Below are 27,063 nucleotides of genomic sequence, written 5' to 3'. Positions count from 1 at the left end.
AAATCAATAAAGACAAATAAGAAATAGTAAATAAAATCAAATGAAAACACAAATAAAAGGATTTCAGAAGTGAATGAATACATTTCTATTTCTATATTGAAATAAAAAATAAAGTATACTTAAAATGAATCAAAATAGAAATTTAAAAAATAAAAATTAATAAAGATAATATAAGAAATAGAACATATATTTAAAACAATCAAAAGAAATCGAACAAAAGGTTTTAAATGTTAATTAAATAAAAATAAAATGACTAACTATATACCAGTAGCAAAAGATCATATGAGAATTCTTTACATTTTCATGGTTCTATGGCAGATTTTGACAGTTTTTTGTTTGTTTGTTTGTTTGTTTGTTTGTTTTTTTGTTTAAGATTTATAATTAATTGTAATTTGAAATTAACTTCAATTTTGGATTGGGCATGCATTAGAAACATCTGCTCAAGGTGTAACAGGTCAGCTGATGAGCCTGTGCTTTTTCTGTTCTCAGGACAGATTCTGAATTCTTTACCTTTGTTTCGTACCTTGATTTAAAACTTGATTTAAAACTACACCTTGCTTTTAAGTAAATTCAAATTTTATGTTAAAACGTCACTTTCATAAATCAAGTTTTATTCTACCTGTAATATGAGCATGATTTTATACATTAGGACTAACATAAAGGGCTTAAAAGATGTTCTCATTATTGGCTTTAATAAGTAATCGCTAAAGCATTAATAAAGGATTTCTGAGTCATTATTTAAGATTCTGTCTGCATCTTTCAAAACCTTTCAGATATGAGACTAGAATCTTTTATTTATCTTTTACAGAGATTTTCATTCCCTCTTGTGTTTGTCTGTATGCCTCCAGGTGAATGAGATCTACCATGACCAGTCTTTGGGGGCCAAAATCAACGTGGTGCTGGTGCGGATTATCATGCTTGGCTACGGCAAGGTAAGTCCTAACAAGACGTAAATTCTGCTAAAAAAGACAATCTCTTTAAATACCTACAGTATAAAACCAAGTCCTGCACATGCACACACTTATAAACAAACACACACACATACACTTATCAGCACGCACTGATGCCCGGAGCCTGTTATTCCAGTGGACTGAGCAAAAGAGGAACTAAAAGCATGTAGCATCCCAGGGGAGTGTTTTCAAGTCGCACGCCTTCACAGTTCAGCTCCAAAGCACATAGAAACTCAGCCCGTTATGCAATCAGCCTCCCTCCCAGCAGGCTGCAGCACAGAATCATGGGAAGTCCAGGCGAAGATAAACAATCAATGATAGCCCTCCCTCATTCATAAACACAGAGACCGGACGATGGGGGTAGCATCTTTTTCTTCTCCTTCTTCTCAGCTGTAACTCTATCTGCCTGTCCGTGCTGACGGGAAGAAGAGAGGAAGGGAAGAAGAGGAGATAAAGTGAGGGATGGTAGAGCGGTGGAGGGCAGGGATTACCCCACAGGATGAGACAGATGATTTTATTACAGGATAGCTGCTCTGTGATACTCTTATGCTGCTGAAGCCTTATCGCATCCTCTCTTCCCTGCATGTCTACAGTCCCACTGGAGCGCTGGAAACACACACTCCCACACACAAACACACACTTATGAACACACTCCCACATTGGTCATTCTGGACCAGCCCCTTTGCAGCTTCGGCCAAAGCTCCGGCTGTCCATCATCCCCAATTACCGTGGCAACAGAGCTGCACCCAGACAGCCTGCAGATTGGCTATGTGACCCTGAAAGCAGGCGCACCCACACACCCACACAATTCACACACTCCGACACAACATGTACACACGACACACTAGTACAAATCCATCTTCAGTATCATGAAAACACACTGAAACAGACACGCAAAAGCACCTGTTAACATGATGAAGCACTCACACGTGCGCAGTCTACTCTCTCAAAGCTGTTTGTGCAGAAGCAGGCCATACGTCTTCACTGCAGCACCCTCAAACTACACACCTCTCACTTTTTTGATTAAGCAGGGCTTTGTTCAAGTGTGAAAAATGCACAAAAATGTAAGAAAGAGACAAAAACAGAAAGTGAGAGAGGAGAAACTTGTACAACAGAATAAAGGGAGGAAGATGGGGATTAGAAATCTCAATAAGGATGAGGAAAGTGATGAAAGTGAACTGAAGGAAGCTGCTGTCTTTGATTTATATCAGTGTCATTTCTTACAATTTGAATAAAGTAAATTATGCTCTGTTGGGCATGTTTTTGATTATTAGAGCAGCTCTATATAAAGGTTCATGTTCATTATCAAACTCATCATGATTACAGGGTCCTAAGCCTTAATGTATGAGAACTGTAATCCCTCATAGTGTGTGTGTGGGTGTGGGTGTGTGTGTGTGTGTCCATATGTTTATGTATGTGAGTGTGCTGTACACCTCAGCAAATTGCAAGATGTGCTGACAACATATAACATTGTGACACTGCCCCCTACAGGGGACAATCAGGTGTTGTTGTTCAGGAATAGTGTATTCCTCATGTCATCCTATTTCTTTCTCTCAATGCTTGTATGTGTTTGTATATATTTGTCTTGTTGCAGTCTATGAGCCTGATTGAACTGGGGAACCCCTCTCAGAGTCTGGAGAATGTGTGTCGCTGGGCCTTCCTGCAGCAGAAACAGGACACGGGGGACGCGGAGTATCACGACCACGCCATCTTCCTCACGCGACAGGAGTTTGGGCCCACCGGCATGCAGGGTAACAAAATCTAAACACAATCTCTCAGCCTTCCCGTTTAACATGTAGAAGCAGATATTGAAACTGCACGTCCATCCTCTTGAGGATCTAAACTCTCATAAGTACGCACAAAAAGCTCCCTCGTCCGTCTCTTGCCTCTCGCCTCATGCAGCTGCATAGTGCACTGTGGCTTGTGTGGTTGGTGGTTTCTCTGTGCAGCAGAGTGCAGGCTAACAGGCAGGCCCAGGGGAGGGCCTCTTAAGGCAGTGGCCTAGCTATGCAGAAGCCCTTCAGCTGCCCTTGGGCTCAGCCTTCAGCAGCAGAAAATCAATAAGCAGAGCAGGGCCAGCCACAGTCCCACAATTAAAGGCAGTATAGGACAGACAAGCACACAGGGACTTTGAGACTGGCATTTGTAGAATAGGATGGCAAATGTTTAGAGTCAGCACTAGACACACAAACATTATCACAGTCGTGCATGTGTTATCAAAAGAGTACAGTGTTTGTGTGTGTTAAACATTATGCAGATTTAAGCAAACGACTCTTGGGCTGAAGATTCATCTAATAGATGGTACTGTTGTTATTGAACGCCTGGAAACAAGCTATAAAACAAATAGAATCTGGGTGATCATGATTGTCAAAAAAAAAAAAAAAAAAACACTTAACCCAGTTTAAAAAGGATAATTTTCTACCCTTTCTAGTCTATGTAAGCACAGCTGGTAAAACTTTAATTGTCCCAAGGCTGTCCATAATCACTGTTAGATTACTTGGCAGGGCTTACTAAACAGAATTAAATGGTTGTTATGGTACTTTTTATATATTGAATCACAAATTCTAAGGTCATTAAAACCTGAGCTGAATTGTGTCTACTCAAAATAGTCATAGAAACACTTAAAGACTTTTCTATTGTACATTAAAGTCAGTGGTAGAGTTTTAATACTTATTAGAAGCATATTTTTATGTACAAATCAAACCTAAATGACAAAGTGAAAAAGCTTTGAAGGATTCAGGTTCCCTTTTACTATCACAAGATGCATAAAAACAAATTTCTCTACAAATCTTAACAACTGTCTCTATACCTGGTTGTCTAGGTTATGCCCCAGTGACAGGTATGTGCCATCCCGTCAGGAGCTGCACTTTAAATCATGAGGATGGGTTCTCCTCTGCCTTTGTGGTTGCACACGAGACTGGACATGTGTAAGTCCATTGTGTGTAATAACAGCTCTAAATATACTTTCATGATGCTGACAAACACCAACAAAGCCGTCTTGTACTTGTACTACTGTGTGGACTTTTACGGCTCAGTTACATTGATCACCTTAGCAAATGTACTGAGAGAGAACTGCTTCCTTTTATCATTATTAATTGTCTTTTTGTTTACCCTTTTCTCTGCAGGTTGGGGATGGAGCACGATGGCCAGGGGAACCGCTGTGGAGATGAGGTGCACATGGGCAGCATCATGGCGCCACTTGTGCAAGCTGCCTTTCACCGTTTTCACTGGTCCAGATGTAGCATGCAGGAGCTGGGACGCTACCTGAGGTAGACCACAAACATTCACTGTACTTTAAATTTAGAGTAGATCTGTTTATATCTCAATATATTGCTTGATTAGTTACTACCTTTTTTTTAACTTTTGGTATCCTTTTTTTTTTCTAAATTTTATTAAGTGATGCAAAACAGTACAGGACAGGCGAACAAGTGGTAGACATGATACAGATTCTACATTGTAGAAAAACACAACAGTATTATGTAGGAACAAGTAAGACAGACAAGACAGAGAAAAGAAGGGGCTATCAACATGTTACAATGTTTTAAGGTGAAGGTGTTATAGGGCTATGTCTATTTGCGTGTTAGTTGTGCGTCATCGTGTGTTAGGGGAACAAACAAATTGTTTTAAAGATAACTGAGTGGTGAAGATATGTAAATCCATTGTAAGTGGGGGTTTAGCGATATCAGTTTTTAAAAGGGAGACAGTAAATAAGCAAGTTTTGTATACAAGGTAAAGCTATATATTTATATGTAATTAGATAATGATAATAATTCAATTAAAAATAATAATGATAATATTAATAATAAAGACAGTAATAACAATAAAGACAGTAACAATAATACTGCCTTACATTTCAACAGCTGAGGAAGATTACTATATGCCCTTTGGAGACACCTTAAGTCACAGGCAGAAACTCTTACTCAGTAGATAACTCCTCTCATGGTACAAATATGTTTCACATCAAAAAACAATCTACAAGAAACATGACCAACACAACCAAACACTTTTAAACACTGCCCAAGTGCATGATGGGGAACTCAGCCAACACATCCCGCCAGATTTGAAGTTGCAGTGGGCAGAGCTTTGATCAGTTTACTCTTTACAGAGTTGAACTAACACTGGTGGATCAACACTGTCAAATAACAACATTGAAGACCATCATTTGACTCAGAATGGAGTTAAAATTATATCGTGGGAGTTTAAATCAACTCTGAAATGTTTAACCCTGAGATATCAATGCTCCAATTTTTGCTGTTTTGAGTATAATGTGGAATCATTCTCTCAATAAATGCTACTGTGTCATCAAAAAAGTTTGAAAAAGTACAAGAGTATTGTACTCAAGTAAAAGTACAGTTACTTTGGTTAAGGCTTTCTTAAGTAAAGGTAAAAGTATTTATTCAAAAATGAACTCAAAAAAGAACAAGTACCACAAAAACTACTCACTTACAGTACTTTGATAAATGTAATCAGTTACTTTCCGCCCTGTTTATTAGTAACTATACTTTTGGTTTTAAGACTGCAAAGTGATAGCTGGTGCTGGGTTAGGATGTTTTGATGTCCAGCGCCTTTGAAAGATTAATGAAATCCAGCTCCTGCAGGTGTAGTGATCCAACACACAAACTACACATGACATGCGTAAATTATGTAAGGCTTTAAGTTATTGGAGATAAAATTGTTAAATTAATTCTGTATTAATCTGAGAGAAACGCTTTTAGAGAGACCGAGCGGGATATAACACACAGTAAGGAGCCGCAGGTTCTAGTCCAACCTGGACCATCTGGCCGAGCGGGAAGTCAACTGACATCTTGGAAACAAAAAATGAAAACAAAAAATTATCATGTCTGATGAAAGCTATCATCAGATTGATACAGCATTAACTGTTGATAAATGTTGAATGAAAAAAGTTATATTTCTTTTAAATTTAAGATTAAAAAAGTAAAAGTCAATTAATTTTCTGACTCCTTGTAGCTCCTATGATTGTCTCCGTGACGACCCCTTTGACCACAACTGGCCGTCGCTGCCCCAACTCCCTGGTTTGCACTACTCCATGAATGAACAGTGCCGCTTCGACTTTGGTGTTGGCTACACCATGTGCACCGCGGTAAGACATCTAAATAGTCCTTCTCTATTCTCTTCACTGACATAGCTAGACTTTAATAACTGTAACTGTTCTGATGAGATTCAGTCAAGCTTATCTTTATGTTTTTATCAGATGATTCAGAGTTGTGGTAAAATCCCTCACTTTAATTCAGCCTATTCAGTAAATTTGCTGAATATTGCTACTGAAGATACATTTGTATGGGTCCTCTTGAGCTCTGAAGGTTGTCCCCTGGCATCTCTCTCTGATCTACATTGTAATAAACGAGTCACACATACACATATATTCACATTCTTCTGATGTCCTCTGCTTTCCTCTCCCGGCCTCTGGTGGGATTGGCATCTTGCTTAAAAGCAGGTAATTGGTTTTTGTAGCTTTTTCTTTTTTTCTGTTGTAAATCTCGTTATGGTAAACAAGATTTATTTCAGCACAACACTTACCTTATTACCACAGTGCCTTCACATAACCCTTCCACAAACAGAATCCCTGTAAACACCAAACACAGTAGACGAGCTTCACCCAGCTCCATTATTCTGACAGGCATCGTCCCCCCTAACCTTCCCCTGTCACCCTCACCCACTCTATGACTGTGAAGCCACTGTGGCACGCTATTGGGAGGCTGTTGCTTGATTGACAGAAGGGCTTGTTCGGGGGCTTTGCACACATTGCTAGATTACCCTCTATTCTCTTGTCAAACCCATTCCCCTCAGCTACAAAAGGCGGGCCAGTCAGGAACGCAGGTAAGGTAACCCCTCATCCCGGAAGACATGTGGCCCGTCATTTGTTTTCTCAGATTTTCTTTTTTGTCCTCTGAGGTTGTAATTGTTTGTAATGTTGCTCCTTACTTTTCTTTTTTTTTTACTGTTTCTCTGTTCTACCCATTGTCATATTTTGGACACAAGTCTGCAGGATTCTAAAATGCTCATTTCCAGAGAGAGTGGCTTCAAAATCCCTAAAAACATTCTCCTGGTTCAGTGGCTATGGTCAAGTTCACCCGCTGAACCGTACCATATCCCAGTGCTTTTCTTGCAAATCTGTGTTATATCACAGCAGCTCTGGCAGGAAAAGCCTCATTATATTGGCACACATGACTATAAATGAGCGGAAAAGGTTGGGGAGATGTCTTTCCCATTCAAGGAGAGACGTCTGAGCCAGAACAGAGGCTGCTTTTCCATGTTTCACTTCAGCTTTTAGGATCCTCCAGTCTGATGTCATTGGTGATTACCTACCACAGTCTAGCCATTGATTGTGACTCGCCCTCTGGCCTGCAAAGGTTCCCCTGGGGTCATGGTGGGTGGGGAAGTCTGTGGAGAGGAGGGAGGAGGGCACGCCCCCTCAGACACTGGACTGCAGGTCAGTTTGGTGGTATCCTCATCAATGGTTCATATCAGAGAATTTGGTCATTTTTCTGTGTCTAGGGGCCTTTTAAGAGGTCAATGAGACCTCACCTTTTGGCCTTTTTAACCTGCCCTCAGCCCTCTGACCCCCCAGTGCCCTAATTAAACCAGGGGCTGTGTCATTTGGAGAGTCCTGTCTCTCTCATCCTTTGGTTAAGTTTGCATGAATGGCTGTGTGTTTCTCAGTGGAGCCTCGTGTACAGTGACACAGTTCAGGGTCAGTGTTGTTTTTATTGGGTTAAAAAAAGTCGTTGTGGTGGAATTACTCTCCCATCTCTGTTTGTATTTCCAGCTGTCTCATGATAATTGACTTGTTTTATTGAAGGTCACCATGTTATCCATCATTAGTTCTGCAATGTGAGGCTTTTAATAGTAAGAAGGAGTCTGTTTCTGTGCCCTGCAGTATCGCACATTTGACCCATGTAAGCAGCTGTGGTGTAGCCACCCAGACAATCCCTTCTTCTGCAAGACTAAGAAAGGACCGCCCATCGACGGCACCATGTGTGGGAATGGGAAGGTATTTATTCATTCCTGGACATTTGCAAACTGTAGTATGGAAAACACACAGCATCTGTATGGCAACTGTGTCTTGTCTTTTTGTTGTCCTTCAGCATTGCTTTAAAGGTCATTGCATCTGGCTGACCCCTGACATCATCAAGCAAGATGGAAACTGGGGTTCATGGAGTGAGTTTGGACTGTGCTCCCGCACCTGTGGTAGAGGAGTACAGTTTCGCACACGCGACTGTGACAATCCTAGGTATAAAACACTGTTTTTCAATGTATGGAAGTGTATGTTTGTACAAGGGAGGCTCAATATTTTTGGTGTTGGTGGGATATCTGCAGATATTAGCTTAATAAGTTTAATATTGGTATTGACTGATATGGAAATATCTGCCAGTATTTTCAGTTGATATATTGGCCATACATGGAAAACCAAACAAGTTAAACATACTCAAAATATTTGCTTAAAGTGATTACATCAAAGTTTTTAGGTTATGGAAATACAGTTTTGAGTAGACTCAAGTTAACATATATAATTTACACTGAACTCAAACATTAGACAAAACTTAAAACATTGGAGGTAACTGTTTACATAAACATGATGAGTCGTACTCACTGAAAAAATGTATTTCTTTAGTAGAAAGTAACTTGCCATATTAAGAACTCAATTTTACTAGTACATTTATGTTGGGTTAACTTAACTTTTTAAAGTTACACTGTGGAAACTTCTTCTAACGCTTAAAAGTTCTATTTACATCCAACTCAAAAAACGTGTTTTAATATTTTTCGTGTAGCTAGATGTTCTTTTTCTGTTGTAATTTCCCTTTATTTTTATTGCATACTTTAACCTTGAAAATGAAAGCCACTTAAGGTAGGACAACTTAAGAGGCTACAAGCAACAATAAGTGCGCACTGAACCAGGAAGTCCTCTTCCAACATGTTCAGTATACCATCCATTGTTCGTTGTTGTTTCTTCCCAAAGGTGGAACTTTTGTAACTCAGTCAGTAACTTCACTGGTGCAAAAATGTCTGTTGCCCAAAGACTTTCTGGGAAACTCTGCAACTTAAGGGATGATTGTCAAATAATTTGAGCGCAGTTACAAAAATGCTTATTGATTGATTACTGTTTGCTTAAAACTAAAAAATGCATCCTATAAATTAAGAAAATAACTGAAATAGCTGTTTTGGATTTTAATGTTACCATTGTTTTTAAACCTCCAACTCTTCAGTCTTACAGTGAAAAGCTGAAAGATGCACTTTAACCCAGAGAGTTCTCTTCCACAGAGTTCTATTACTCATGCTGAGAATAATCACCCCCAGTCAGGACTTTTCTAATCAAGTGGATAACTTCACTCATGGTGCAAAAGTGCCCAATGGCGAAAGGCATTCTGGGAGAATTATGCAGATTAAGGGATTGATTGTAAAATACTTTGAGTACTATGTGAAAAATTCTTAAAATGATTGAGTACCGTTTACTTATAACTCAAACTGTGTTCAATCAGCTCAGAAAAATAGAACAAAAATAGCTTTTTACTATTTTTAAGTCAACACAACTCAATTTTTTAAACAGCCTTCTTCTATTCAGTCTTACACAACATATCGGTGTACATATCGGGAGTATAAGTCATATATTTGCCTTGAATTGCAGAAAAATGTGTAAGTGCAGCATTAGGTGTAGAGGTTGCTGAGGGTGCGTCACATTAAAGAGGGGCCAGTGTGAGCCCTGAACATTTTGAATGATTCCTCAAATGTGAAAACAACGACCAGACTGTCCACTTCCCCAGTTCTCTTTCAGCTCCACTTAATTCAGCCTCTCTTTGCACAAGAGGCACTTGGTATTTTTTTACACTAAAGATTAGTGTCCATATATCAGTATCGGTATTGGCTAAAAAAGAATTTGAATTTTAATTATTATTATTAGTAGTAGTGGTAGTAGTATAATAATTATTAGTATTATTATGTGTGTGAAGTAGAATTGCAGTGTTGTAGACTGCCAATTAGCTTAAGTTTTTTTCTTCATTCGATAGTCCTTCTGTGACTTTCTTCTGTTTTTATGACAGTTATCCTCTGATACGTGCTGCAGTGACTTTTGGAAGCAATACCTGCACTCTGTTAGAATGGATCAAGATGATTTGCACAAGTTTTAGATGTACAATCACTCACACTGTTGAATGAAAAAGAAGTAAAAATAGAATTTAATAAGTGAATTTGCCCTCTGCCATCCCCACAGACCAGCCAATGGAGGCCGCACCTGTGTTGGTTCAAATTATCAGTTCCAGATGTGCAACATCAACGAGTGTGAAGACATCTACAGCGACACGAGAGAGGAGCAATGCCAGGCTTTGGACCCTCGCTTTGAACTCCATAGCAACAAGCACCATTGGTTGCCTTATGAACACCCAGACCGTGAGTTAACACCTGCAGATAAGGAGAGGAAGGGTTAGTTAAGGCCAGAGAGTCAAACCTGAAGTCATGATACACTGTGGATGAATATGAATGAAAGCCAAAAGGAGGAAGCATACACATAATGTTTGACCGCAGTTTGGTTTTAGAGGCTTTTTAATATCGGCTGTGTTCTGTTATGATGGCGGACATCTGGCTGTCCTGCTGAGCTTTAAACTACGACTACGCCCTCCCATAAAAACACACCATTCCTTTGAAGATCTCTTTTAAAACAATCTTCCTCCACCCAGTCGCTGATGTCATTCCAACCTCACTGAACCCCCCCTCCTCCGTCTCCATCGTTTTCTCCATCCATGTATCAGTTGGCACAAATTCTCTAATGGGGGATTAGGACCCTTTTTGAAGATTTTTTTGCCTTGAACCTGAAAATCTCCTACATTTTGCAAAGTCTTGTAACATGTGTGTGGTTGTCTCTCAGTTGAGGTGTCACTGCCTTCCTCTTAGGTATTAAATTATCATCTAACTAAAGGGCAGCCTGTGAGAAAGTGCTGAGCTGTCCATAGCTAATCACAGGTCACACTACACAAACTCCCCCAAGCGGAGCCTTAACGAATAGTTTTTCTGTTCTTATCACATCTAAATGCCATATTATTCAGCAAGATTTTCTCACTCTCAAATTACTTTTTCCATGAGTGTATGCTTGTTTCTCCTCAGATTTGTGTGTTTGTGCGTGTGCAAGATAGACAGAAAAGTGAACAGGAAGGGGAAATTGGATTCTATTCATGGTCCGTCTTCTCCAGATAGTGTGAGGAGGGAAAGATATTCTGCTATGAGTGTGAAACTGAAGGATGTGTTTGGAGATGTTTGACAGCTCATGAAATCATGATTAAATAAAAGACTTATCTATGCATGTTGCTGTTTAAGCAGCTGTTACCAAGAGACTTTTGCAGCTCTTTGGTTTGTCAAATTTAATCCAAAACCCTGAATTTTGTCCTATTTTACACAGAACTGATCTGTTAACATGACTCCTCTGAGAGCAATGGGCCACATATGGCAACAGTTCATGAGTGTCTGTCCCTTTAATTTACCGCTTTTATATTGTTAAAGAAAAGAAAAGGCATGGATAACGTCCAGTAAAAGTTACTTTTGAGGACATTGCTAAAGAGTTGCCTAATGTTTTAGCCACTGCTATTTTTCTGCATCGCCAATTAACACGTGCAAAAATGTACAGTATTTGTTATACTAAAAGCAAAGTTCTCTAAAACTAAAGACTAAATAAAACTTCCAATTTTGGCATTTGTTGTGTAATGCAAAGAATCGGCAGGTATACAGAGTATACCCTCTTGTTTTTTCTAGATTAGGAGTAGAGTCTACTCCATAGAGTAGACCCACTTATCAACCTCCTTTGATGCACATGATTTAGTCGTATGCTGCATTTTTTCCCAGGGACGGCAAAGGTATGACCCACCTTGCTCTGCCTCTTATTGGCTAGTATTATTTATGGCCTCTGTGTGTGTTTTTTGTAACAATATGAAGGTAAGGCAGTCAGCATCAGAGTAGTGCAGGCATTACTTTGTGGTTCTTTATGTTATCTAGCAATGTAAACAGAGCATGAGAGGCATCACTTTTGTTGACAGCTTATTCCTCTTGTCATAATTTCCAAATGATCTCTACTACTTGAAGTCGAACAGCAAAAACTGAGTGACAATGTGTTAATAAAACCAAAGACCTTTTTTTTGCATGTAAGAAATATGCAAGAACAGGCAGGGGTTTTTTGCCTTGCAAAAATCCTGTCTGAGTTCTGCAGACAGTTCCTTTGACCTCTTGGCTTGTTTGGCTGATATTCATTGTCAGCTGTGAGGCCTTCTATAGAGAGAAGTGTGCCTTTCCAAATCATGTCCAATCAATTTAATTTACCACAGGTGGACTCCAATCAAAGTGTAGAAACATTTCAGCAACAATCAAGAGAAATGAATTCAAATTTCAAATATTTTTGTTAAGGGTCTGAATACTTATGTCAATGTTGAATTTGAGCTCTTTTTTTATTCATTTGCAAAATTTTTCTAAAATTCTGTTTACACTTTGTCATTATGAGGCACTAAATGTAGATTAACGAGAATGAAAATAATTTTTTACAGGAGGCCTGAATATTTTCTACATGCACTGTAAATTAAGAGAATACCCACTTCTGAAGGCCTAGTATACCACTGTGCCTACCCTTTGTTTAGAAGCTGTTATCATTGACGTTAGCGGCATGGGTTCAAATCTAGCTGTGGCCTTTTTCCTTCATGTCATTCCCCAGTCTCTGTATTGCTAGTTTCCAACTGTATCCACAATAAAAGCCCAAAAACATACCTGAAAAAGGAACATGTTGCTCTTTATGGAATCAAAGCTGTCTATTTATAAGATATCATATACTGTGTAATATAGAAGAGCCACTGATAGAAATGTTTATTTGTTTTTTAGACTTGCACTTGTGGTACATGTATAATAATACAATCTATCACCACTTTGACTCTAAAATGTACGTATATACCAGCAGCTTACATAGGCAGGCACAGGTACCATTTATTTTCTTGTTACATTTTGCACACTGAAAAAAAATCATTGATTGTTTTAGTACATTCTCAGTTAAACTTGGAAAACAACTGCTTTTTCCACCTATTATATCATCCAGTAACACGTCTGCCACCTGCTCATTAGTGTCACGGCACCAATAGATTCAAGGTCTCTGGATAGTGTCCATCTGTAATGAACGTGATGATGTGGGAGTGTTCATTCTCACTGGGATGAAGTGCCAGGTTTTGTCCCTGGAGGATGTGTAGTTGTAGTATGAGTCACACAGACAGACACAATGAGGCAGAGCATCACACTGACTCATGGGAAACTCGTTCTGAAAATAAATTAATTATAAAAACATAGTGGTTGTAAAGATGACCGCATTAAAATGGCTGCAGAAATAGGGAACATCATTTCAATAATTGGGACTTTTTGTGTGTGTTTTTTTCAGCTAATAAACGCTGCCACCTGCATTGCCAGTCCAAAGAGACACGCGATGTAGTCTTTATGCAGAGGATGGTCCTGGATGGCACACGCTGCTCATACAAGGACCCGCACAGTGTGTGTGTACGGGGAGAGTGTGAGGTGAGGAATATTTTTTGTGTATGTGTGTTAGAGAAAGTCATATGCACAGGTTTAATTTTTTCCAAATTTTGGTCTTGAACAGAAAGTGGGCTGTGACGGGGTGGTGGGCTCCTCGAAGCAGGAGGATAAGTGTGGAGTGTGTGGAGGAGACAACTCCAGCTGCAAAACCTTCAAAGACACCATCACACGTACTGCCAAGAAACAAGGTAAACACATGTACAGTCACAATAACCTTTGTGTGAATCCAGCATAGAAGTATTCCTCTACAAGGCTACGAAGCAGAGGTTAAATAGTTGGTGAGGGTCTGTACACGTTCTCTGGTTGATAACATACTCAGCTAAACATCGCCCTCTAGAGGAGGATTTATAACAATGCCTAATCCTGTCTGAGATTTGTGCTGACATGCTCCCATGTGAGTCGAGCATTGCCAAGAAGTTACGTCAAACCTCACTCTCTGGATTCATATTTAGTAGTATGTTATCCAACCTTTGACGTGGAGACAGACCTCAATAACTGCATCAGTATTCCTAGAATCAGACATTCACCCTGGCTAAAGGCTGTGAGGGTTTTAACCAGTGAGCAGGAATGCCTGGATGAAATGAGTAAGACCTCTTTGCTGGATTAGCTGAGGCTCTTAGGAGGCTGTGCAAAGAGCTTTTGACGATGTCCGAGTCATGAACCACATGTGTTTCCTTTCAGGTTACCTCAAAGTTCTTGAAATCCCCAGAGGAGCCAGACACTTACTGATCCAAGAGCTGAAAGCAACCTCACACACTTTAGGTATTTTATTCTTTTTTAATGATTATTGGTGTCATTGTAATGTGCATGTGTGTATGGTGCAACTGCAATGAAATGTATGTTTCTCGTCTACAGCTGTGAAAAACGTGGCATCAGGACTGTTTTTCTTAAACGGGGAAAATGAATACCCAGAATCCCATTCTGTCATAGAGAAAGGCGTAGAGTGGGAATACGAGAATGACAACGACAAGGAGACTCTTCAAACCAGTGGTCCTCTCAGACATGGGGTTCTTATCATGGTAATGTTAAATTATACTGAAATAGGATTGGATCTGGCTAAATATAATCATTTTCTATCTCTTAAATATTTGTGTTTAGTAGGTATTCTCACTGCATCTTTTTGTTTATAGATGAAATTATATGGAGATGAGGATGTGAATTTGTCCTACAAATACATGATGAACATGGACAGTGACTCTGCTATTCAAAACAACATGCTGGTAGAGGACAGTGCCTACGAGTGGGCTCCAAAGAAATGGTCCTACTGCTCCAAGCCCTGTGGTGGAGGTACATTGCTGTCTGTTGTAAGATGAATTGCTCTCCTTGATAAGTTTTTATATTCTACATATCTGTCTCTATATGTTCTGGACCCAAATCTGTTTTCTTTATTCCTTTGTGATTAAGCTCTTGTTTTCAAAAGGACAGGTTGAACAGCCTTTTACATAAAAGCCAAGTTTTTCCGGTCAGATTTGGGCCACTTCATTCACAGATGTAGAATAGGGTTGGGTCTTTTGCAAATCAACTTTGTCTGAGAAATAAGGCTGGAATTCTCGAGACTTTGTTGTAACTTGTCTCAGTTAGACGCTGACAGAATGAAAGTTAATGCTACAAACCAATTTCAGCAGGTTATCATTGTCATGAACAATCTGTTGTCTGCAGATTACCCTATTTTACAAACTCATAGCGCACTATGATGATGGAAAGATCATATGAAGTTGAGACAAAACTGAATTTGCTACAAAATAAATCTGAAGATAATAACTTTGATTTATTCTAAATTTATTACTTTCTCATGTGATGCAAGTCTGATAGTTAAAGACAATGTTTCAGCTGCAGCCTTAATATGTGTACAGTGCATTACAGAGCTTTAAGGGTGCACCATTGTACCCCTCCCCAGTTCCCTGCTGGCCTGCTCTCAAACTGCTTCAGGCCTAAACTTATCTCAGGCCTAAGCTTAACCAGAGAACATGACTGCAACTTGACTGACTCTGTGTCCTCTTCAACTCTGCAATTGTTTAAAATTGGGATTCCCGGTATTGTAGGCATGATATTGGTATCAGCAGATATTAGCTAAAAAGGTGAATTATCGGTATGGCAGATATGAATATTTCTGCCAATATTTAAAACTGATATTTTGGCTTTAAAATCTTCCTATATAAGCTGGAAATATTGTCCACCACACAAAAATTTAGCAGGGTTTCAGGCAGGAGCAACAGAGACAGGACAGCTGAAGTTTTTTTCTTTATTCATCATCATTCCTGACACTTAAAAGGCTGTTTAAAATCCTCCTTTTATTTTGTGTTTTGAATGACATCTTAATATCAATATCGGTATCGTCTGAAGTTATTTTGTAAATATCATACTGGATATTGGCAAAAATCCAATACCGTGCACCCCTAGTTTAAAATGAGCATCAGAGTTGATGGTTAACAAGCTTTTAAGACAAAAAGTCAAATTCTTTGGGAAATTCAAAGTTATAGCCGGTCTTTTTTCCTCCTCTCCTTTCATGTTAAGTTTACTTACCTCTGTGATCAAGAGCTCTGATTCGTCAGTAGACATAGAGTAGATGTTCAACATAATTGATGATCTACTCTGATAAAAAGGGAAACACCTTCATAGTGACTGAAAACAGACAGAGTTAACCATGAGGTTACCTATCAAACCCTCACAGATTGCATATCGTTCTTCTACAAAGTGTTGTAGACCATTGGCTCTGCCTGCTATATCTCACTCTTTCTTCACATGTGTGTTGTCTTTCTTGCCGTCCTTTCACATATGGGCTAGTCCAGGACTGTGACATGTTCACACAGGAGTCAGATCATGATAAGGATTAAAAAAAAAATGAAAACAGACACCCAGAAATTTTTATCTGAGCAAATAACAATCAGGATTTAGCATTAAGGCTTGCAGCCTGAATGCAGTCTATGTTTCTGTTCTTCCCTGTATTAATTTCCCATTTTCCCTTTCTGCAGGGAAGCAGTACCTGCGATACGGCTGCAGAAGAAAAGTTGACAGCAAGATGGTCCACAAGAGCTTCTGTAACAAATCCAACATGAAACCTCGTGGAGACATCAGAGATTGCAACCAGAAGCCATGCCCTCCACCTATGTATGCATTATATTATAAAAGCAAAGCTAAAACAAGCCTTAGAAAACTCTGAGAAAGATAACTGTAGCTTTCTTACAGTCAGTTGGCTTGTTTGCCTCTTCTTTCTCTGTTTACTTTATAATTTTGACCTTTGGGTGCTCCTGTTTCTCTCTTTCCTCCGCTGCTCTACAGCTGGGTGACAGGGGACTGGCAGAACTGCAGCAAGCCATGTGGAAAGACGGGGATGCAAGTCCGCTCGGTTAGCTGTGTGCAGCCATCAGATGACAACACCACACGCTCAATCCACAATAAGCACTGCAATGACAACCGGCCTGAGTCTCGCAGACCCTGCAACCGTCACCCCTGCCCCACCCAGTGGAGAGTCGGACCATGGTCACAGGTATAAACACTGAATGTGGAACAACAGGAAATTACACAAAAATCGGAAAGATGAAAAGTAGTTTTAGGGCTTTGCAGAAATATCTGAACCAATATATTTTACCGATATATAACCCAATGGCTGGTATTTTTATGAAACATTCAGTTTAATATCTCAAGACTTCACAACAACTGTAAGGTCTGACATACCTCTGAGAAACAGACGGTCACTGTTACAAACATGTGAACCAGAAATAATATTAGCTTTATTTGTGCTTCTTTAATCAAACACCTGTCCATTTTTCCACTTTTCCTAAGAAGAACTTGCCAATTAGAAACAAGCTATCCAGCATACAAAAAAACAATGAAAATATCAATATTTATGTTCAGCCCTTCACCACCAGAGTCAACAAAAGGTGAAAAGGTTGACTTCCTCTGTTCGGGCTTGGATTTGTTTCTGTAGTAAAATCCAAGAAAAAAGTCTAGCTTTTAAAAACATGATTCAGATTAGTTTGAAAAGAAAAGTGGTGATCATAATGAAGTGATCTGTTCATGTCTTGTTCCCCAGTGCTCAGTGACATGTGGTAATGGAACCCAGCAGAGGCAGGCTCTCTGCCACACCAGGGACAACACCATCGGTCTGTGTCTGGACAGTAAGCCTGACACCATCAGAGTCTGTCGCATGGATCCATGTCCCAGTGAGTGCTAAGAAAACTATTGTTTCTTTTTTTCATGAGCTGTTGCCAGATCTTTCCAACAATCTGAAAAGTTCCTTGAATGATTGGAACACAACAAGCTTCAGTGTCAGCACTGGAAATACTAATAAATAGAAATATGATTAAAATAACAGGGCCCCACCTCTAACCACTCTCTTCTCTGTTTCCTGCAGAGGGCTCATCTGACCACAACAAGAACGGCAACATCCTGATCCAGTGGCTCTCTCGCCCCAACCCAAACTTCTCAAAGATCTCTTCACGTAAAACCTCCCTCTATAGTTCCCAGCCTGGCCTCCACAGCGGCAGCCGCAGCTGCATGTCTGTCCTCTGCTGGGCCCTGCCCATTTCTGTCCTTCTGTCCCTGCAGGGCCGGCCTCGGCTGGCCCCTTGACCCGCCCCTCCCCCGTGCCCTGTGCCTGTGCCCACGCCTGTGAGCGAGTGGCAAAGCTTTTGCTTCTGTTTTGATGGGGGGGATTGTCGCCTCTCTCGCTCTCTGTGTCTGAGACGGCTCTGACTCGGGGGAGGTCTCTGGCTCCTGTGTGTGCTAGTTGGTTCTCTCTTGCTCTGTCTCTAACTCTATCTCTCTCTCTCTCCTTTGTGGAGCATTGTGTTGTAACAGCTGGCCAGTCGAAAACTCAAAAGATCAACAAAAAATTTGATGTGAACAGGATTCGAAGTGGCAAGGTGAACAGGTTATCGTCTCCTGAGATGCGTCGAAGAGCCGCTCATGTGTGAAGCACTTCCTCTGCATTTGACGGCCATGTTTTGCGCGAGCTAGTTGCGTGCTGTCATGGGTTACCACTCCTGAGATGCAGCTGCGCTTTTCCTTTTTCGTAGCGCACCGACATTGTGGGGAGAAACAGGTGTGAAAAATAAACAGAAAAGGTATATAAATATCTATATAGAAAAAAAATCTTTAAAAAATATGAAAGCTTTATTGTGAATGTGATCTTGTCACAATGAGGACATCTTTGCTAAAGTGCTCATCTGACATCCTGGTTCCATCGGTGGATGAGAATGGTGTCTCATATCTATTCTCAGATTAACAGGAACTCAGCACAGGGACAGGAAGTGACATCAGTAGACCTTATGGATTTTTTAGTGGAGGGAACTGTGAGGTGAGAAATCTTAAAGTAAAGGCTAAAAAAAAAAAAAAAAAAAACAGGGTAGTCTGACCGTTTGAGGTTGCGCCCCATTTCACCTCATCATCAGCCATCCTCTCTTTGACTGTTATACTAAAGTTCAATAAATGCAGCTTATTTGTGCTTGCAGACTTTAAACAAATACATCTATAAATATATTTGTATTTATATATACCTATAAATCTAAATCTATATGAGTCACAATAATATTAATAATGTTTTACCATGAATAAGCTGTAGCTTATTTGCCTAAAACCTTTGGACTGCTATTGATCGCTTAGATCCTTGACTGTTATGTGTATTTTTTTATTGATTTTACATGAATACAGATGAATATTTAATAAAGGTTAAGTGTTACGTGGGGAAGGGGTTTGACCTTATTATGCAGGACTTGGTCAGTTAGTTGCCTCTCCATTCTCTCAGATGGATCAGTGGTTTACTGTTGCTTCTCCTTTTCTTTAAGGATAGGATCACGTTCTGTCATGCACATTTGCATCCATCACTTGTATGTGTGTGTAAATATATGTGTGAATCTGAGTGCGTGCGTGTACGTCTTGTGTGTTAGCTTAGATGAATGAGAAAACGACCGTGCGGTTAAATGAGATCGAAAAGTCTTGTCACTGAAAGTTTGTGTTTGTATTTGAGTGTGTGTATGTGCATGCATGTCTATGTGCATTATGAGCTTCATCATTCGGGCTTTGACACATTGCAAACAGATACAGAAATACCTCATAAACTTTGATTTGAGAGCGTCTGATGATCTCATTTTCTTTTGATGAACATTAACCACGTGAACAATGCCTTATCTTGGATTGAATGTAACGGCATTTATCTGTGAAAAGAGATGGCTTTACTCATTCAAAGTTTCACTCGGAATAGAGGCAGCTTCAAACCAACTTAACAAACTCACACCCGCCAACCATCAAACCTACCAAGGTGATGTTGGACCAATGTCCAACTGCTGGGAAGGGTTTACAAAGGGCCTAGGGTATGACACATATGGCATCTAGAAAAAAAAACACTTCAGACTTGTCATTGTATTGTGATCACATATTTCTGTTGTGACTATGTAGCGAGCTATCCAAGGTTTCCTTCTGCTGGAGTTGGACTGTTTGAGACCAAGCCAGACCTAGCAGTGCGACTGTATATAACATTGGTGTTGACTGTATTTAATAATGTTCATGACTGTTATCTTCTTCTATAATATTCTATACTATGGGTAACTGTTTTGTGGCTTCACTGGCCTGCTGCGTGGGGCTGGCTAACGTTTGGCTAACGTTGAAGAAACATTCAGATGGACTACGTGCACTGCGTCTATATGCACTTTGATTTATCAGGGAAATTTTATTAATGTTTTGTAAATGTTTCATATGACACTTAATGTGCCATTCCAGTTTTTACATCATCATTGAAATTATGTATTTCATTTAAACAGACCATATGATTTATGTACTTCATGTTTTTTTTTTTTCAATTGATAACCAGATCGACTGATTGATTTCCAAGTAAAGAAGTGTTTTACCAAAGTGACTGTGAACTTGTAACTTTCGATACAGTTGAATTATTTTTCTTAAGAAAAGAATATATCTATATATTGAGCAAAGGGGGGGCGTACATCTCATTGTTTCAGTTACTGTCATTCTCAACAGCAAAGTTGTATCAATAAAAATATTTCAAAAAGTGTGATCTCTTTCTCACCAGGAATGTTCACTGGATAGATGATTTGTATCAAGTAAACTTCAGCATGGCTGGGAGGTCATGGTGATTTTTATTGGCATGGTAAACAAAGAGCAGGCGGTTCAGGGTTAAGATTGAACATTTGAAAAGTGATTCACAAGTTTCATGAGGTAGAAGATTGCAAAATGAAACATTAAAAGATCGTGAAACATTTATATTTTTAACACAAGACTGGCGAGCCTTCTTTTTCCATTTCAGTTGCTCTGGACTAATCTCATGACTGCTCTTGATGTTTGGGTTTTTCTTCTCTTCTTTCCTGCATCCTCTGCTAATGGTCTGCTTACTACTTTACACTTCACGGTGTGGAACCAGTACACACTCACACATCTATATGCATGTGCTTCAAATAAAACAGTAACACACCCAATCCAGGCAATCAGACAAATAAAAACATCCCTTTATATCCCGCACTTTTGGCTTCACCCAGTCTCAGCTCTCTGTTTTCTCCCTCACAGGCCAGCGTTGTCATGGAGACCGCTCAGTGTTCTGTCGTATGGAGGTGCTGAAGCGCTACTGCTCTCTACGGGACTTCCAGCGCATGTGCTGCAAGTCCTGCAGCAATGTTACCATCACAGAGTCTCTACCCATCCCTACCTCCCAATCCACACTCATGGCCTCCACCCATTGGCCCAGTGTTACGCCTCCTCCACCCAGCAGCACCCCCAGCTTGGGTTTCACCACCATCCAACCAGCAGGAGCTGTCGTCACCCCCTCTTTACCTTCCACCATTAGTCCCTGGGACACTGTTCATCCTCCTACCACTGCTGTTCCTTATTCCAGCACCTTCCCCACTTCTCAGATGATTACCACTCACCCTCCACCTGCCACCAGTGTTCCCGTCTTTTCCACTACCATGTCAGTGGTAACCACACCTGTCATTACAACCTTTCCCAGTGTTACAGCTCTATCGCTGCCTGTGCCTGCCCCAGACACAGACCAGAGCACAGTGCCACAGCCACCGACCACTACAAATAGTCCAACAACCCCTAGTATGATCAGTACCATACAACTTCAAACAACAACCAGTCCAGTTATGACAAATCCAACAGAAAGCAGCACAAAAACAGATGCCCCAATGACGCCCAAAAAGAATGACCCCCTTAAGAAACCCCCCAAAAAGGTAATCCCACCAAAGATAAATCCAAAAAAGAATACAGCTGCAAAAAATATCACAAACAAAGACTTTCCACCAAAGATCAATCCAAAAAAGAAAACAATCACCAGTACAAAAAAGTCTACTCCAGGAAAAACTCCATCAAAAAAGCTTCCACCAGTAAAAACCACACTGAAAAAGACAACCATAGTGAAAACTACCTCCAAACAGACAACTCCAGTAAAGACAACACCCAAAAAGATGACTCCAGTAAAGACTACCCCAAAAAAGACTACTCCTGCAGGCACAACCCCTAAAAAGACACCCTATGTAAAAACCACTCCTAAAAAGACCACCCCTGTAAAGATCACTCCCAAAAAGACTCCTCCAGCAAGCTCCAATCCCCCTATAAAGACCACTGTCAACAAGATGAAGATGACTCCTGTGATAAAACCTGAACTCCCCCCCAAGAAAGCCAATCCAAAAAAAAATACTCAGCCAAAAATAAAAATTATAAAGACGGATCCCCCAAAGAAAAACTCTGAGATGAACAAGAATAAGTTCAAGGTGATAAAGACCTACCCAAAAAAGAAGACACCTACAACAAAGACTTCTTATTATACCACAGTTCCCACTCCATATCCAAGTCAACTGGGAGACATTATGTCTTCCACCGTCCCCACCAGCACAAGCATACATGAAACAGCTACAGGTATGCCTGAGTCACGGGTCAATGTCACATACATTAGCAACAACACAACAACTACAGATGAACCTCCACTTTGGTTTCATGATGCTTTAGCCACAACACCCAGCACTTCTGAGGATATATCATTGACTACAACCGTACATTTAGAAGAAGTCAGCATACCTAGTGGAACTATGCCGTACGGTGATGTGACCAGCAGTGGGGAGGTTACAGGAACCAGTGGGGCCATACTCAGCGGAGATGACATCACCGTGTCATACAGCAATGGCAGGGTGATCAGTGACACCATGGTGCTAGACGATGGACTCACTGTCATAATCCCAACCATCACTAGCGAAGACATGACCGACCTTGTGTCCTCACCCTGGCTAGACCTGTCCGAGTACATCCCAGTGGGCACAACTGTTCCGACAACAACTTTAGACCCTCCCACACGCCCGCCTTCTACCACTTTCTCTAAAAAAAGAGAAGAACCAGCCATCACAACCATCATAGTCTCCACGCTGAATCGTCAGCAGAAACCAGAGGAGAACACTGAGAACAATTCCATTGATGTTGTATACCACAGGATCATCGGCATAGACAACGACATCTCCCAGAACAATCTGATCCCAAAACGCCGGGTTTACCTTCGAGAGAGAACCAAGAACAAACGCATTCAGGAGCTCCTTGAGGAAAAGCGGAACTTTCTCCTCAGGATGAAGAGAGGCCATGCAGCAAGATAGACCAAGCCTTTTCATTTCTCTCATAGAGATAAACATTATTTTACAGACTTTGTAAGCTTTGTGTAAACCCCTTGGTAGGCCTCTCCACACAAAATTGTCTGGCATTTCCCTATCGTGGTAATAAGATCTGTCTCAAAGTGAGAATACCCTGGCATATCACCCTGCCTGTGTTAGCAAAATCATGACTAAAAGGGACGGTATGCATCCAGCACTTTATAAAAATAACCCCACACACAGTTCTGTTTTAGGATCCATTTATGATGTAGGTAAGGCTAAGGTAGTTAATTAGCTGGAATTATCCCTTATGGCACTTATGGAGCAGCAAAATCTACCACCAAGAATCCAACAGTACATCTCAATATTATATGACAGCCCAGGACTGCAGTTCATTTCCCCATAAACACATATCAGTACTTCTCGACCCTTCATAAAGCAGCTGTCAGCTCACTGTATCACTGCTTCGTGGAGCATCGAAAGCAATATGATACTATTATACTCTCAAGAAGTCCATTTTTTCCTCTCATTGTGTGTTGTGAAGTTTACACTGCTTAGATTGTGTGGCCTTTTTAGAGCAAGTGTCTGAAACGTGGGGTCTTGAATCTCTCAGGAACTTAAGGTGCAGAATAAAATGCAAACATTTGGTGCTTTGTGAATTTTAATAATATATTTTCATATCTCATAGGACAGGTAAAAAACATTGGTCTTTTATAATGGTCAGTCTATTGTGGTGCTTTTCTTTGTCAGTTTCACTTAAATCGATGCCCCTCATGGATTCAGTTATGGACATAAAAATGTTAATAAAATGAAAAAGCTTGTTTGTATGAATTGTATCCAGAGAGAAGCTTTAAAGGCCAGTTTTTTTTTTTGTTTTTTTTTTGCTTAAAGTTTTATATTGGTACATGTCTTACTTGCAGCAGCTGCAAAAGTACCTATGGATCATTCTGTACGATATCTGTACATATGAAAAGAACTTAATGTTTAATATTTATTAAAATTTAAGTGCCTGTGGTATTTTGCAACCTGTGAGTTTTGTGCATTTTTTGCAACAACAATCACAAGCCTCACCATGTAAGTATTTTTAGCTGAACTATTAATGTTTCTCAGAAAATATTGTATAAACTGTGGATTTGTGTGAACTATGTGGGTCACAGTCACTGTGAGCACTTCTGCTAGAGGTTTTGTAAAACTCTGTGATGTAAGACTGGTTCTAAATCCATTTGAGTCTGTTTCTGATTCAATTACCATTAGCATACTAACAAGTTTTTCCTGCATCTTTTTTTAGTTCGCATTTTCAAGCAAAGCAACATCTGACAAATAGAGACAGGCCACTTTCAACCTTGATCACTACTGATGTCTGTGCTGCACTAAGCCTCATCTACACTTTTCCTCTCTAATGGTTTCTCCACAGTCACAAAAAAACCAAACAAACATTGGATTGTAGCAGCTAAGTTAATTTGAGGTACAGATTTTTAATTTCAGTGATTTTTATTGAAAATAGAGTATGCAATCAAATAGAGGTCTTGATACAAAAATTTTTTGCTTAATGTAGAAAGTTAACATAAAGTCATGCAACATGAAAAACTATGTGAACACATACATTTTCTTTGAATTAATGATAAGGTGCTGGGAGATACGGGTGCCAAATCATGCCTAGGGCACCAAAATGACAAAGGTCAACTCTGGTTAGATATAGAAACCCTTTAGATATGCTTAGTAATGGAGTGAAGAAAATCACAGCTTGCACCCTAAACAGCCAGTCTTCTTAAGGATTTTTGGGTGACCTTCAGCCCTGGCTTTCACTGGCCAGAATCAAGACGAGGCTCCGTCCAGCAGAGAGGAGAGAGGGTGACCGCTCATCTCTTCATTCAGACATGTTAATATCTTGGTTGTCAATATGTTTACCATTTACGTTGATGCCTCAATTCTAGTCCAAATGGTTGTTTACAAGTACAATACAGTTAAGCAAAGGCTTCATGCTGTAAAGGGGCTGTATTTTATTTTATCTTTAGAGTTTCCTGCAGGCAAATTCTAAATGGACTGCATTTGATCCTTGGGCCACAGTTTAGACTAACCACACTAATGCTGTAATACAATTTTATTGAACATAAACATTTTTCAGTGTCTTTTTCCTTCAATATACTCTCCTTCATTGCTTCAATGTGTTTCCTTAAACTTTGTTCCAAAATGTCTCCACAAATTTGCTTGCATTTTCCTTTTGATCAGGAGTCAGAAGTTTTAGGTCAACTTTGGCACACACTTTTGTCATGTTCAGATTTTCATACATAATTTGCCAAACTTGTTCTTTATCAATGGAGACCATTTCTGCTATTATTCTTATACCGGGTTGTTGAACATTTCAAACAGTTTGTTGAATGTTTTCAGAAGTTTTTGATGTGTATAGGTCCAGAACATCCATCATCTTGGTTATCCTCTCTGCCTTCATACCATCTTTTGTGCCTTTCACACACATGTGCAAGTGGCATGTTCCCCATACACCTCAGTTAATGTGGGAAATTTGGCCACTGTTTTGTTCAGTTTCAACAAAAATGCCAAGTTATTGCATTGCTCAGCTTTTAAGCTAATCGTTTTCTGACCCCATAGCATAAACACGTGCACCTCAATCAGCAGCTAGCAGTGAACTAAAGACGTCACTTATTGGAAACTTACAGCAGTTGTGTGTGAAAACCCAACCTTTCATATATAACAGTCGGTGTGACTGTGAACCATGTGGTTTTATCCTCATAAGAGCAGTCTCATTGTCTAATACCCGTATCTCAAAGTCTTGTTAAGTTGCATGAGTCATCATGACTTAAATTGTTTCAGTAGAGATTCATTCTCACCACTGAGATTCAACTTTTTTTTCAAGAAAATATTTTTTATGATTTCCTCATAAGTAAAATATGTTCAACGTGAGATGTGGGAATAAATAATCAAATCCTTCTCACACACAACTGCATGTAAGTGATATGAGTCATTGACATTAGTTGGGCAATTATGTACTTCAGCAAAATTGTGTAGTAATATCACCTACAGCACACAAGGTATTCCCTGTACTCACTTTAAGATTCAGTTTCTGCATCAAATGTCATTTATGGTCCTGAAATTTCGGATATACATTTATAATAATCATAATAATTAGAAGATGTACATCATTTATCTTCTTTCAAGCACTGAGTATTCCCTCTTTAAACTTACAAATAACATGCAGCATGAGATTATTAGATTACTCATGAATTCTTGTCAGTTACGCGCTGCTGTAAATAAGAACTGCATGCTCTATAATGCTGTCAGCTCCCATCTCCCCACCACAGATAAACAAAGAGAGCAGTGTTAACATAATAACCCTGGAAAATAAATGAATAATGTCTAACATCTGAAAGCATTAGAGTTCAACAGACATTTGCTTTGGTTTTGGGGGGGCACAAGGGACAGGATGATTCAATATTTACAAAAACTAGATAGAAATCTAGATGTTTGGATCAAGTTCTGGTGTTATATTTATTAGTTTAAATTCCTCTCTGGACTGTTGGTAAGTATTAAAAGTCAATAAATTATGACACTGAATAAATACACAATACAAAATTATTCCCATAATTCATTATGCAAGTGTTACACAGTATATCTAATCTGCCATGGTTATTTTGCCCAATCCTTGTGATGCTGTATTCTGAAAATATTACAAAACCAGTTGTTCTTGGAAAAAAAAGACAATTTTGGGGAAAACATCCCCTTCAGGATGACTACATCCATTTCTCAGAATCACCCTGATTCTAGAAAGCTCTGGTCTAAAAATTAATTATGTTGCTCTCCACCAGCGAACCTAAAGTGTCACTCACTCTGCCTGAAAACTGAAGTTTCTTGTCATGAACATAACCTTCCTCTTGTATGTTTTTACAATTCAGTTCAGTGCTGGATGAGAAGAGTGTCAGACAGACAGATAAGGCAAACTATTATATCCAACTTAG

General features: G+C 39.7%; 1 protein-coding gene across 1 annotated transcript in view; it reads left to right on the top strand.

The window, feature by feature from the left end:
- LOC121515900 (A disintegrin and metalloproteinase with thrombospondin motifs 2-like) overlaps nt 1–24,017 on the top strand; it is a 191,803-nt gene extending 167,786 nt beyond the window's left edge. The window contains exons 5-22 of the mRNA XM_041796840.1: nt 849–932; nt 2,545–2,701; nt 3,772–3,877; nt 4,076–4,219; nt 5,919–6,051; nt 7,849–7,962; nt 8,057–8,202; nt 10,177–10,352; nt 13,360–13,493; nt 13,576–13,699; nt 14,193–14,273; nt 14,367–14,530; nt 14,642–14,798; nt 16,484–16,619; nt 16,791–16,998; nt 17,545–17,674; nt 17,866–17,952; nt 21,027–24,017. Of these exons, the coding sequence (XP_041652774.1) occupies nt 849–932; nt 2,545–2,701; nt 3,772–3,877; nt 4,076–4,219; nt 5,919–6,051; nt 7,849–7,962; nt 8,057–8,202; nt 10,177–10,352; nt 13,360–13,493; nt 13,576–13,699; nt 14,193–14,273; nt 14,367–14,530; nt 14,642–14,798; nt 16,484–16,619; nt 16,791–16,998; nt 17,545–17,674; nt 17,866–17,952; nt 21,027–23,098 (4,353 nt within the window). The 3' untranslated portion in view covers nt 23,099–24,017. The remainder of the gene's footprint in view (nt 1–848; nt 933–2,544; nt 2,702–3,771; nt 3,878–4,075; nt 4,220–5,918; nt 6,052–7,848; nt 7,963–8,056; nt 8,203–10,176; nt 10,353–13,359; nt 13,494–13,575; nt 13,700–14,192; nt 14,274–14,366; nt 14,531–14,641; nt 14,799–16,483; nt 16,620–16,790; nt 16,999–17,544; nt 17,675–17,865; nt 17,953–21,026) is intronic.
- The last annotated feature ends 3,046 nt before the right edge of the window (nt 24,018–27,063 follow it).

The sequence above is a fragment of the Cheilinus undulatus genome, linkage group 10 (genome assembly GCF_018320785.1).
Source record: "Cheilinus undulatus linkage group 10, ASM1832078v1, whole genome shotgun sequence".
Lineage (NCBI taxonomy): Eukaryota > Metazoa > Chordata > Actinopteri > Labriformes > Labridae > Cheilinus > Cheilinus undulatus.
This window is presented reverse-complemented; position numbering and strand designations above follow the sequence as displayed.